Source organism: Apteryx rowi, unplaced genomic scaffold, assembly GCF_003343035.1.
Source record: "Apteryx rowi isolate R43461 unplaced genomic scaffold, aptRow1 scaffold_232, whole genome shotgun sequence".
Lineage (NCBI taxonomy): Eukaryota > Metazoa > Chordata > Aves > Apterygiformes > Apterygidae > Apteryx > Apteryx rowi.
The window spans coordinates 1,284,071-1,297,282 of NW_020448664.1; the positions used below are offsets into that span (position 1 = coordinate 1,284,071).

At 39.6% G+C, this 13,212-nt stretch overlaps 1 protein-coding gene across 2 annotated transcripts in view; it reads left to right on the plus strand.

Moving 5' to 3' along the window:
• The window catches only part of RTF1 (RTF1 homolog, Paf1/RNA polymerase II complex component), a 30,079-nt gene extending 19,519 nt beyond the window's left edge, over window positions 1–10,560 (plus strand). For both annotated transcript variants that reach the window (XM_026065806.1, XM_026065808.1), the window contains 9 exons: window positions 1,157–1,244; window positions 1,332–1,439; window positions 2,031–2,108; window positions 3,345–3,466; window positions 3,819–3,876; window positions 4,456–4,533; window positions 5,670–5,765; window positions 6,061–6,172; window positions 7,737–10,560. In XM_026065806.1, the coding sequence (XP_025921591.1) occupies window positions 1,157–1,244; window positions 1,332–1,439; window positions 2,031–2,108; window positions 3,345–3,466; window positions 3,819–3,876; window positions 4,456–4,533; window positions 5,670–5,765; window positions 6,061–6,172; window positions 7,737–7,843 (847 nt within the window). In that variant the 3' untranslated portion in view covers window positions 7,844–10,560. The remainder of the gene's footprint in view (window positions 1–1,156; window positions 1,245–1,331; window positions 1,440–2,030; window positions 2,109–3,344; window positions 3,467–3,818; window positions 3,877–4,455; window positions 4,534–5,669; window positions 5,766–6,060; window positions 6,173–7,736) is intronic.
• The last annotated feature ends 2,652 nt before the right edge of the window (window positions 10,561–13,212 follow it).

Genomic DNA, 13,212 nt, shown 5'->3' on the forward strand with positions numbered 1-13,212 from the left:
TTTTTTTAAAGCATGTGATGTTCCGCGTGTGGTTTGGAGATGAGAGCTAAGCAGGAGAGTGGGTCTTGCTATGACACCTTCTGTTTGAAAGTTCTTTTTCCCACTTAAGGCATAGTGAAATGACAAAAGTCTCACCTGAGGACCTGTGTTTGTGTTGACATCTGAGCATTTCAATTGCTTTGGTAACCCAGGATTGTATGTACCTGTTGGGCTTTGCCATATTCTTTTCTATCTTTCTCCACCATTATTAAAATTGGGTGTTAGAAATGCATGTCACTTGCATCAGAACCAACCACATATGCCTTTATGTGTTACAACGTGAACAGCACTTTGGAGGGAGGAAACTGAATATAGCATCAGATTTCTCAGTTGTTCTTATGGCTATTATAAAGATCATGAGGTGCAGGCTAATAGTTACAATAGAAAACATTCTGGTGAGCCAGGATGACAAGATGTTAACTATTTGGGTGAAGCAGTAACACATGGAGAATGGACATGGGTGCATGCTTGGAGTAACAAAAGACAGTCTTACATAAGTGCATCGTGATATTTAATAGCTTCTTAGGCTATTAAAGGCTTGCTCTCTCAGGAGAGAGCGCTTTGTGTTTAAATTGAATTTTGCACCATGACAGCTAGTTTTAGTAGTGTTTAGTAGTAGTAGTTTAGTTGGTAGTGCCAAAGGAAGTGCTCAGCAGAATATAATCTTTGAGGATTTCTGGCTCTTGACTTGCTGATGAATGAGAAGTTAGAAAGGGGTTGGCTTCAGCATTGTATAATTCAGTCCTGCTTAAAGGTTACTTCTACTGATCAAAGTGGAAAGTGAGAGAGTCTTGTGTTTCTGAAGGTCATGCAATGGATCGCTGAATAGGGTATATAAGGTTTAGGTGTGAGAGAGGTCTGTCTGTCTCCTGCTGGAGCTATTATTGCCACAGCTGGGTGACTGTCTCCTACAGACTTGCTGTCACTTGGTACTGGTATCTGTCTAAAGCTCCTAAATGGTGGTTGACCTGTTTGAAGTAGATAGCATGTGAGCCAAAAGAGTAGCCTCCACTGTCTCTAACCTGATTTTGGGTTCCTCAAGTCTGTTTACACCTATAGATCTAAATCACAGCGCTCTACCGTCAGAGAGAGACATTGTTACATTTTCTTGTTGCAGGCATGGCAGTGATCAGCGCGTATTTCGTTTGGAGTTTGTTTCAAATCAGGAATTTACTGAAAGTGAGTTCATGAAGTGGAAGGAAGCGGTAAGTTTGCCAGAACTTAGTTTCTTCCTAGAAGCCTTCTGCCAAGGATATTTTAAGTGGAAAGTAACCTCTTTCACCTGTGCTTAGATGTTCTCTGCTGGGATGCAGCTACCCACACTAGATGAGATAAACAAGAAGGAAGTGTCCATCAAAGAAGCCCTCAACTACAAGTTCAATGACCAGGACATTGAGGAGGTAAACAAGGTGTTTTAGTGAGGCTATGGCAGTGCTCAGAGGTAACAGGAACTCAGAGCAAAGCATTAGCTCTTCCAAAGCAAAATGATCATGGTATCTGCTTACTAAAAAGAAAATAAAAGGCTCAATGTGAAGTCAGATAACTGGTTAGAGTAGCTCAGTGATCCAGCTCTTGTTCAGCGCTCACGCTTGCTTTACTTGACCCCCTGTGCCCTGTTCCCTCATATTGAACTTGTCTTGCAGAGCTCTGAACTTCCAACTTGAGTAAGATGACCTAGTTTTCAAGTTCTGAAAAGCTAACAGTGTCATGATAGATGCAGTTATCATGGTTTCTGCAGCTTCTTACTTGCTTAATACTCATCAAATGTGATTAGCGTCAGTTTTTTTTTATAGGTCATAAATGAGGGGAATGGAGCTATAACTCATTACCAAGTCGCAAATTAAAAAATGCTACAGAGAGAGAGCATGAGTAAAATTCTGTGGCAGTAACCACATTTCTTAGAGGGTACTGATCTGTCTCTTCTAGTGTCCAAGTACTGAAATTATCATTTAATAACAGCATATCTTTGCTGTTTTCTTTGCATCTTACAGATTGTGAAAGAGAAGGAAAGGTTCAGAAAAGCCCCTCCAAATTATGCCATGAAGAAAACTCAGCTTTTGAAGGAGAAGGTGAGAGATGAGATGATGCCTACAAGCTTAATGCAGTCTTTGATTTTGAAGAACTGGCGCTGAACTGGATTTTGGCAGTAGTCAGCAGTAAGCTTGACTTTAATTATGCAGCTGAAAGGCTGATCTCAAGGTTCATTGCTGGGTTCAGAAAACTTAGAACCCGGTTTAAGCTATTAAGTTCTTTCACTACGAGCAACTTCCAAATATTCTAGCTACCCCTTTTTGTGTCTTTTGGACAAGAAGCTCTTAAGTTGTTTTGCTGTAGAAACTTATTTTCTTTTTTGCAGGGTATCCCTAAGTAACTCTTGAAAGTTAAATTATTTTTCTTTCTTCTTTGGAGAAAAAAAAAAAGGGCATGTGTTGAACTGTCTTTTACCCAGTGTGACTGAATTGTCACTCTTTTTTGGGGGGGGGGAGGGGTGGCAGGGGAGGGATAGTAGTTTGCACTGAAAAGAATACCTTGCTGAAGTATTTACTTGCCACTGGACTGCTCTTACGTGTAAGCCTCCTGGAATGAACAGACCTAACAGTGCAGGGCTTTGAGTATTCTACTTGAGGAGTCAAAGCCCAGAATTCAAGTAAAGGAGCAATCCTAAATATCTGTGAAGATAAAGATTGATATAGCATTTTTTTTGTTTGTGTGGACCTTTTTCAATCCATTCATGCTTCAAATATAATAAAAACAGAGTTCATGTTCTTTGCCTTAACTGTATTGTTTGGTCACCCTTTTACTATGCACAAACATGTAAGTTTTCCATTGCAGAAGATTGCAATTGCTCTCTGTTGTCACCAGGTGGCATAGTAAGCTACTGTTATTGATCTGGTGTTGCAATAGGGAGATTCAGACTCTCCAAAGTAAGTGGCAATGACAATTGCAGAAATAATCACTCTCTTCCTGGGCTGGCAATATCAGTATTAAATTTTAATCAAAGCTGTAACTTCAATCATCTGACTGATTACTTCTCCTATTCATGCTCAGACTGGTGTTCCTAAGTCTTCAGTAGTTTCAAGGGTTTTGAAGGTTTTTCAAAAGTGTTTTTTGGAATAAGAAGTCTCTTTTTTTTCTTTGCTTCCATCTATAAGTACAGTTTAGCTCCTTGTTGTATTCTTACCACATGGTGTGGAACACTTGCAACTGGAATAGAGTTAGCTGGTTGATTCATGGATCTGTCCCTCGTTTTTCTGACTAGCTCTGTGCTAAAGAGTTATGCCTAATGAGTTACTGTTTGGTTGAAGGCCATGGCTGAGGACTTGGGGGACCAAGATAAGGCCAAACAAATTCAAGATCAGCTTAATGAGCTTGAGGAAAGAGCAGAGGCCCTGGATCGTCAACGAACAAAAAACATTTCTGCCATCAGGTAAGAAACAAGTACTGGGAACTTCTTAAAACAGTGTTAATTAGGATACACAGTGAGGAGAAACTAGTGTGGTAGTGAGTTAATTGCTAGGTTTTGACTCCTCTTTCCTGTATGATGTATTCCTGAAGTGTGTGTCATGATAGTTCTTCTAGTGTTTGCCTCTCTCCTCTTGCTTGTATGTGTCATTCAGCTAAACCATCAAAAATACAAAATCTGTTCCCTATACCCCAGGTAGTGGTTGTGTTGCAATAAGAGTAACTTGTGAATTCATGATCACGAAGCTGCAAGAATGTTGTCAGGCATTCTGTTGTGTAGGGCTTGTTACATGATAATTATCTATTTATTTTTGCAGTTACATCAACCAGAGGAATAGAGAATGGAATATTGTGGAGTCTGAGAAGGCTCTTGTGGTAAATAATGCTGAATTAATTTTTCTGTACAAGAAGAGACGAATTGGTGTGAATGGATATAATTGCATGCTGAAGTCATTCTACTTTTTTAATAACCCATAAAATCTGTCAATATAGCAAGTGATATTTTTGTAAGAAGATAGCTTTATCTCTTTGATTAACTCAATTATCAGGAGATTACTGATGTAATAGTGACTTAGTACATTGCCCCCCCCCCCCCATTTTGTACGGGATAGGAACCAGAAGTCAGACTTCAGAGGAGAAAATAGTAAATTCTGTTCTCTGTGGTGACACTTTTATTTGGGGAAAAATTAAGCTTGTTAACGAAAGTTTAGGCCCAACAGTTACCCTAAGAGTTGTGCAGCTATTTTCCATGTTGTATTCAATAAGGCAGTCTGCCCTTTGAAGCATAGCACTGTGAATGTGATGTTCTTTCTAGTGTGTAATGCTATTGCTGTTTTTCCTCTGACCTTGATGGCATATATGGTTGGGGTGCAGGTAGGTATATGGGGTGCTGTGGGAGGATTTACAAGGGTACAGATAGCTAACTGTGCAAAACCATGTACTTTTCTTCTTCAGGCTGAAAGTCACAGCATGAAAAACCAACAAATGGACCCCTTTACTAGACGGCAGTGCAAGCCCACGATAGTGTCTAATGTGAGTGTAATACTGAAGGCAAATGATTACCAACTGAGGCGATTTGCAGAGAGAGAGGAACCAATGTAATGCAGAAAGTAGAAAAGAGAAGCAGTAGGATAACCCAGCTATGCCATATGCTATAAACACTCCAGATGCCAAAGTGAGATATAATTGAGCGATCCTGATTGCAGTTTCCCCAAAGAAGGAAAAAGCAATACATCCACTTTTCTATAGCAAAGTGTGAAGGATGTAAGTGATATGGGTATGTACATGGAGAAGAAACTGCGGTTTGTATTTCTGTAGTGAGTTCTTGTATGTATAATTACTCATTTGGTTACTGTTGGGAAGACTGCTTGCTTTAGCTGTGAGTTTTGCTTCTAATTAGTTGAGACTTTTCTAAAAGATCTGGCAAGGAGAGGAGACTAAGCATTTTGAGACTGTGATGGATAAAGTAGTTGAACAATAACTTTCACTGTGATACAGTGGCAAAACTTCTAGTGCAATCCATAGCTGTATAAATGGTGGATAGCCAGGTGGAGTGATCAGCTCCTACTTCTAAACAATATGGCTTTGTTAAAGTCTATTCTGGTATCTTGTATGCAGTTCTGATATCAGTATTTTAAAAAATTGTTTGGGTTGGCTCTCATCAGTCTCCACAAGTGGATAAAACAATAGAAGTATTTCATTGCAATACTTGAGTTAAATCTTTATTAAAAAGAAGAATCATAGTTGAGTAGCTTTATTACAGTATACAGCTATTACCACATAAAGAAAAGTTTTTTTTAAAGATTTCTTCTCTCTAGTAGAATGTTCCAGCCAGGACTGTAAGCTAAAAGCAAATGCATCTAAGGTTAGCATTAAGATCAGTCACAGGAACAAACCACATCAAGAAGTAATTTATTTCTCTTCTCAAATGAAGACTTTCTGGAGGATAACTTTTATCCAGTACTCACTGTTGGATGCATTACACAGGTATCTGGATGATTTTAACTGTTTCAGGGATCCTGAAGATTGTGTTAACTCATCTACAGCCTCTTATGGTTTTAGATTCATGGATATGAGCACTTTCTTAACCAAATGGCTGGTCTTCTATAGTTTTCACCAATTTAATCTTTTCTCTTTTTCTCCTCCCTCCCTCCTCCCTCTTGCTACAGTCCAGAGATCCTGCTGTCCAAGCTGCCATCCTTGCACAGCTAAATGCAAAATATGGATCTGGTGTATTACCAGATGCTCCAAAGGACATGAGTAAGGCAAGTTTCCCTTTCTGTCTCTGCTGCATTTCCCCACCTCCACTATCACTATTTTACTCTAGAAGCCTATGACTAATAGTAGGTGTGCATGCTTTAGTTCTAGAAATAGTATCCTGGAGAGCATTCTTGCAGAAAAGGAGCAGCTTTTTCTTCCTTGGGGAAAGAAAATTCAGTTTCTCTAGCAATAGGAAAGTGAAACTAAATATGTATGTGACAGGAGTGGGAGGAATTACTTCTATCTGACATTTATTTGGACAGATATGGGTTGCAGATTTACCTGTAGTTTTTATTTCAGGGTCAGGGGAAGGATAAGGATGTGAACTCTAAATCAGCCAGTGACCTCTCAGAAGATCTTTTTAAAGTGCATGACTTTGATGTAAAGATTGATCTTCAGGTTCCCAGCTCAGGTAGGTGTTTCAGTTGTGTATGGGAAGGTAATCGCTGTGGTGGAGCTCAGTTTCTCCAGAATACAAATCAGCGGTGGACTTGGAGATGGGAGCAAGGGGTCTGTGTTTGTCGTCCTGGCAAGTACCTTGAATTGAAGAGAGGGGGAATGTGTGCTAGTGATATCCTTTAAGAAAACAAGAACAGCTATGCCATGTTAGACTGAAAGCCTGTGTATCCCAGTATCCTTGCTCTGAGTGCCTAGGGAGAAAAAGGAGTAAAGAATTTCCCAATATACTCTTCCAGTCTACAGTATCTGTAGCTCAGATAATCCTTGAGGAACAGCTGATGTTTTATTTAATAAGCCTTGATATCTACCTTGATATCATCCTTGATACTTGCTCAATGAATTTGTTTAATCACTTTTGAAGCCAGATAAGCATTTGGTATCTGTGATGTCCTGTTCCATAGTCTATCTACATGCTAGGTGGATAAAATATTTTTATTTGGTTTTGAACCTGCTTCTTACCAAGTTGCTACTTCCAAACTTTGATAAGAGATAGTTTTAAAGGAAAATTTGAGAGGGACCAACAAACTATGTCCATAAGCACACCTTCACTCCCTGCTTGAACTTGCTGACCCTTCCAAGTACTCAGGCCTTCAAAGTCAAGATGACAAAGAGATCTGTGGGAAGAACAGTTTGGAGCCTGAACAGACTTTTCTAATGGAGGGAAAGCATGGGAGTATAGCAATTAGACTCATGAGGATTATTTTCCCTTGTGTTGCTGGAAGGTTTAGAGCTGAGGATTCTTGGAGGACAACAATTTAGTTGATCTACTGTAGGAATTCACAAAGACTTAAAAACCTTGTCAAGAAGGGAAAGTAGGAGAGTTAAATCTTTCCAAACTAGATTAAGATTGAAACTCTGGACATAAGATTGTGTAGAATAAAGTAGGATGGCAAGAGTAGGAGACTTCCTGAAGTGGTGAGGGTAGTGAAAATTATGAACATCAGAGCTGCAAAGCAACTGAGGACTAGCCAACTGACGGACACAGAAAGCCAGGAAGGTGTGCTGAAAAGAGAAGGATATGAGAGAGAGAGAGAGGGGTAGGGATTTAAGTGTGGCTGTTTTTTCTCAGACAGAACAGTGTTTGGGCATCTTGCTTTGTGCAGCCTCCTTTCTTAACAGGAGAGGAATCTGGGGCTTGGTTAACACATGTATCATAGACATGGGTAGGAGATCTGACTTCTGTCCCCTTATTACCTGTAATAAGGTGATCTGTTGTGCTTGCTGGTCTCATGGGATAATGACCTATAAGAGAGATCCCAGAACTCAGCCTGAAAGCTCTGTCTGTATTGTTATTTCAGTGTGCTGCAGAGTAGTTTTCTTAGGAAACGGAGTAAGCAGGACAAACAAATTGAGTCAGAACTGAATGTCTTTAAGCAACTGTAAACTGGCTATTTTCTTAACTGAAGATTTAAACTGATGTTTACCAGAGAAGCCAAATGAAGTTGTCACAAAAGCAACAAGTAAAAATCCATGGTTTCCATGTACTTTGGTCCTCACTCTTCTCTTATCCCCAACAGAGTCTAAGGCGCTGGCCATCACTTCCAAGGCTCCACCAGCAAAAGATGGTGCCCCTCGGCGGTCATTGAACTTGGAGGACTACAAAAAGAGGAGGGGGCTTATTTGAGCATGCCCACTCTGCTGCTTCTGATCCTGCATGCTCCATGATGATGTCCTACCTTTTCTTCTTCCCTTTTCAGTTCTCCCGTCTGGATTGGAGCAGCAATGGAGCTGGGAAGAGACTCTTTAAAACTGCCAGTCATCTGTAACATAAACCATTCAACTATTTACTGTATAGACCTCCCTTCTTGCCCTTTCCTCCTGCCTCCCTCACAAATGTGGATCTGTGCTATTTGGGGTTTTCCCATTTCTTTTAGTTTGAGTTTTGTTTTTATTTTGTTCATGCAGCTCGTTGGTCCACTCTGTGTTCAGTATTAGCCTGAGGTCTGGATTTCCATAGGAATCTCTTTGGTGGTTGCAGAATCAGCACTTGGTGATCTCCCCTTACATACCACCACAGGCATGGTGAATAAACATTGGCGCAAGACCTTTGTGGCTGGAAGGTCATCTGCACTTTCTTCCTCCTCTTCTTCCTCCTTCATCCTAGCTCTGGAGAAGGGAATCTTCAAAAACTGGCTTAGGTTCAAAGTGTAAATTTTTTTGGGAGGGTTGTGTGACTTTTTTTTCAGGTGTTTTTTATCATTTTTAAGCTGCAGTACTATTTGTATCCGTCTGTCACAGTTCTTTACGGCTGTTTTGAATTTCTACCAGCTGTACTTGAGCATCTGAAATTGCAAGAAAGATACTCATTAAATGTGATTCTTCTTACTAAAACGGCTTGGCTGATATAGCTGTTTAACTTCATGTTCCCCTTTTTTTTTTTTTTTTTTTTTCTTACACTTAACTGAGAGATATGTACGTAGATCTTGATGTGAAACTTGTCATCTACAGCACGTCTGGAGTCTCCAGCTGTAACTGAGTGGAGTAGCTCTATATGGGATGCCCCTGGGGTGCTCGTTGGTTGGGATTTAACTTCTTCTCCAAGCCTCCAATATCACATATTTCTTAAGTCATCTTGTCTTCACTGGGTTCCAGCTCACTTTGTTTTCTGCTTTGTGAACCATTTAAACTTGGCTTCTATAAACAAACAAAAAATTAAACAACAACTGCTTTGTGTGAAAGGGGAAGGACACAATAGTAGAAAGCTCAGTGGGTGAAGTACAAAAGCAGTAGCTGATGCACGTTTTTCATATAAACTGGTACATGTGGAGTGCAACAGTAGCACAAAAATTGTATGGTTTTATGGAATGTTTGACTGGACACAAGGTGACAGCTCAATTATCACTCAGGTGTAAAAAATCAAAGTGTAAATATAAGTGACATTTAAAAAAGAGCTTTTCCAAACAAGATACAACTGAATATATGGAGCTAAGAACTAAATTAAAAGAGAATTAGAAATCTTGCAGGTCAGGGGCCCTCATTCAGGTAAGCGTGCAAGCACGTGTTTGTTCCTACTCAGGCCAGTACCTATATGCTAACTTAAGCACTGAACTGGATAGGAATGTTTCTGGGGGACTCTGAAGAGGGAAAATGCTGATGCTCTTCCTATGTCAGAGCATTACTATTTTTCTGAAATCATACACTGGTTATTTTTAAGCCTGTGTTTGATGCTTTCTTGTTGGATTCTTAATGAAATTTTAATCTAGTTCTTATATTTAACTTTCTCTTATTCCTTTTTTTTAAATGGTAGTTTAAAAAAAAAAAAAAAACGTAATTGTGTGCAGATTGATATTATGAACTGTGTATAGAATGAAAATCGACCTATGAAGCAGCTCTTAGCTACCATGTAAACAAATAATTAGGGATCCTTCAATACTTATTTACTGAATAGTCCACAATCTAGGACTTACATGGATTATTCTGTAAATATGTAATCATAGACTGCTTTGTTTGATGGCCTATTTTAGCAGCTTCTTTGGAGTTGTTGTAGGCTCTTGCATATGTGTACTTTTAACTTTAAGAGTGGATTTATGGAATCCGCCATGGTAACTTCATAGGAGACATCATGATCCACCATGTAGATATGCATTTGATACAATTTTGGTTTTGCAACCGCTTCAATGATGTTACAGATTTGTAATAAAAAATAATAATTAAAACTGGCTATTGCAAATTAAGTTTCAAAATAATCGCCCTATGATGCTTTTCAGAAATAATTGCAAAATCATGCAATGTAGGTCTTGCTTTGCTCATAAAAATGTCTCAGAGCTTTGGGGTGCAGTGAAAAGTGGTCTCTGAAGGTAAAATTAACTCAGATCCAGTATTTTTAATATGCTTGCCCTTGTTATATTGGTTTCAGCAGACTTTTACATTTTGGTAACACGTGAATAGGCTGTACAGTCAAAGTGCTGGCAAGATGCGTACAGTGTTGCAAATAACTGTTAGTGCAGATAATCAAAACAGAGGAGATGCCGTGAGTTTAGAGTGCAGGTTTGAATGATGTGACTATGTACTAGTTATCTGCAACTATGAAACTCCAACTTCTCAAAGTCTCTGGATTTTGCTGAAATACTGTTTTTTGAGAAAGGCAACAGTCAGTAAGTCATCATGCAAACCTCTTATGTTAAGAATAATACATCAAGAAAGTACTTTTCTTGAATAGTTACAGAACTGTGTATGAAAGCTGTAATCTTTTTTCCTTTAAGTGCATGTAAAGGTGAGTGACTATACCTCCCACTCATTAGAGGGGGAGAGATTTGTTTGCTTTGTTTCATTGGTGTTCTAGCATAGTTCATTACAAATGTACAGACTTCTATAAATAAACTTGGTTTGTTGGTTTAATAAGGTTGATTATGTTTATCCCTTACCTGAGCTGCTCAGGGCTGCTTGTCTGTGGAAACTTTGCTTTTCAGAAACTGATGCTTTGTGTATCAATCTGGAACAATTTTTTAAAAATACTAATATTGTAAAATAATTAATGAAAAATAAGGTCCCTCTTTTGCAAGAGGGGCCATTGACTCCCTGGATCACTCTCTTCTAATTGCTGGAGTTGCTCCTTGCTGCTAGAATCAAATGGAGCCCATTGGAAGGTTAGTTCATTTGCATTTCTGCTCCATCTCGCTAAAGACACAAACTTTATTCATCTCATAGAAGTCTGGGCTACTCCTGTAATCAAAGATACTATACTGTGTAGCTGAACATTAAAAAAAAAAAAAAAAAAAAAAAAACTATTTAATGAGGCAGAGCCAGGTTCTTCTCAGGGATGCATGGTGGGAGGACAAGAGAGAACAGGCATAAGTTGAAATGAGGAGTTGTGCCTAGATGTAAGGAAAAAATCTTTTCACCCTGAGGATGGTCAGTGGACTAGGTTGCCCAGAGAGGTGGTTCAGTCTGCACCTTGGAGATTTTCAAGACCAGACTGGATAAAGCCCTGAACAGCATGATCCAACCTTATTATAGCTGACCTTACTTGGAGCAGGAGGCTGGACTACAGCTCTCCCGAGGTCCCTTCCAACCTGAATTATCCTATGATATGCTATAGGTAATGTAACACTGCTTTTTCCAGTTTTGTCTTTTTCTTTTCTGTGTGTGCTTCTCCCGGTCCCCCTTTCTACATGGTGCCCACAGAAGCTGTCTCATGAGGCTGGATGCTTCACAACGAGCAATACAGCATTCTCCAGCACCGACATGCTTTCTGGCTCTGTGTGTGTGGATATCTAGAGTTCAGGCTAGGACTGTTTCTCTAAAACGAAACTGTCTAGAGACTTCTCACTGAATAGGTTGTAAACTCAAATAGCCTACACCATAGCTATAGGTATTATACAATTTGAGTTTTCCGCCTCCTGATGAGCTTTAGCTGAATATGCTTTTAAATTGCTGTGCAGAGCCACAGATTTTTAAAGGAATCTTTAGCATAAGGAGTCTTGAGGATGGGTTGGCAGTTTGTTTTAACTGGCTTTGGAAGGTATAGTCAATCAAAGGAAAAAAGGGGCATGCTGTTGTGCGTTAGAAGAAAAGGAATGAGATAGCTGTGAAGAGAAAGTGCTCTAGGAGAGGAAGGTACAAACTTAAAATGAGAGGTTTACAGAAATGCTTCATTTGTTATAAATACCAGGGAATAAAAAGAACCTGTTTTCAAATGGTGAGTGTCTTATAAATCTGTGTACAATATAGATAAATTCAAATGCCTCTTGCCTGTGCAGACAGGCTCTCTGTCATGGCAGCCCTATTTGTTTTGGTCTCAAGGAGGCTGAAGTCAATGTTTCTGGCAGTCCATTTCGGAAGGCCTAGGAATTGCATCTAGGATAATAACTGGTAAGACTGGGACTGTCATATGGAGGAAAGGCTTGGATTGCAGCAGGTGCCAAAATCCTCTGTCTTGGAGGAGTAGCATTTCCTTGGGAATCGCTTAATTCCAGTGGGCATCATCTTTCCAGAGGAAGACTTGTTCATGCAGTAGTTCCTGTACACTGAAAACAGGGGGGGGATTACAAAAATGTTTTGCTTACATCAAAGCTCCAGCCTCAATGAGATTGAGACTTTGTAATCATAACAGTAAAATGTAAATGCAGTAAGACACTCCCTTCCTCTTCCCCCTGCTCCCCCAGTGCATGCCCAATCTGAACAGGGAAAAAATAGGAGAGCATGAGGCTGGGGGAAAGGAGGAAGGTACGATACATCACATGAGAGCTGATATGCATGCTGATAATTTCAGTGGATGCTTGCAGCTGGATATTGCATGTATATACACTCTTCAGATAGTTTCTCTATTGCTTTAACAATACAATCCTGCTCTGACAAACTTAAGAGCCAATTGTAGACAATATTGCCTCTGAAAGGTACGGCTCTGCAGTTTTTAAAATTCTTAGCCTGACCATCAAGTGTGGATGCTGATGAGGGTTATTTCAGGAACGTGTTTGGTAGAACACCTTTCAGAACCTCTTGTGATATATTCTGGACTGAATTTCATATCCTTATGTCCCTTTAAAAATATCAGATGGAAGTTAAAATTTAGTACAGATCTAGATGCAAGATATTGCAGCAAAATATTATTCAGAAAAATGGATGTTAACAGGCCCCAAGAAAGGCAAAATTCCTGGGATGTCATGAACATTTTTTTGCACCTGTGTCTGTTTTACAGCAGACTCCAACTACTGTTAAAAACCTAAAGGTGGTGATAGGAGAACATAGTATTCTAACAAAGAAGGCAGACTCTTGTACAGTTTTCCCTTCTTGTACAAAAGGAGATTTTGCTGTGTCTTGTAAGAGAATTGTGATCCTTTGCAGCAGAGATAGTTGAGAAAGCAGTTTGGTGTTTGCACAGTGCAGCTGAGAGCTTGAAGTCTCGGTTAATCATAAAGAAACCCACTGCCACGGCTTCAGGACTTCTTCACTTCCTGACTCCAGCTGGAATCTGGTAAGGAGAGTGTAAACATCATTCTTAACATAATACACTATCTAATAGTGTTGTTATGTGTTGGGCTTAGACATGTGGAT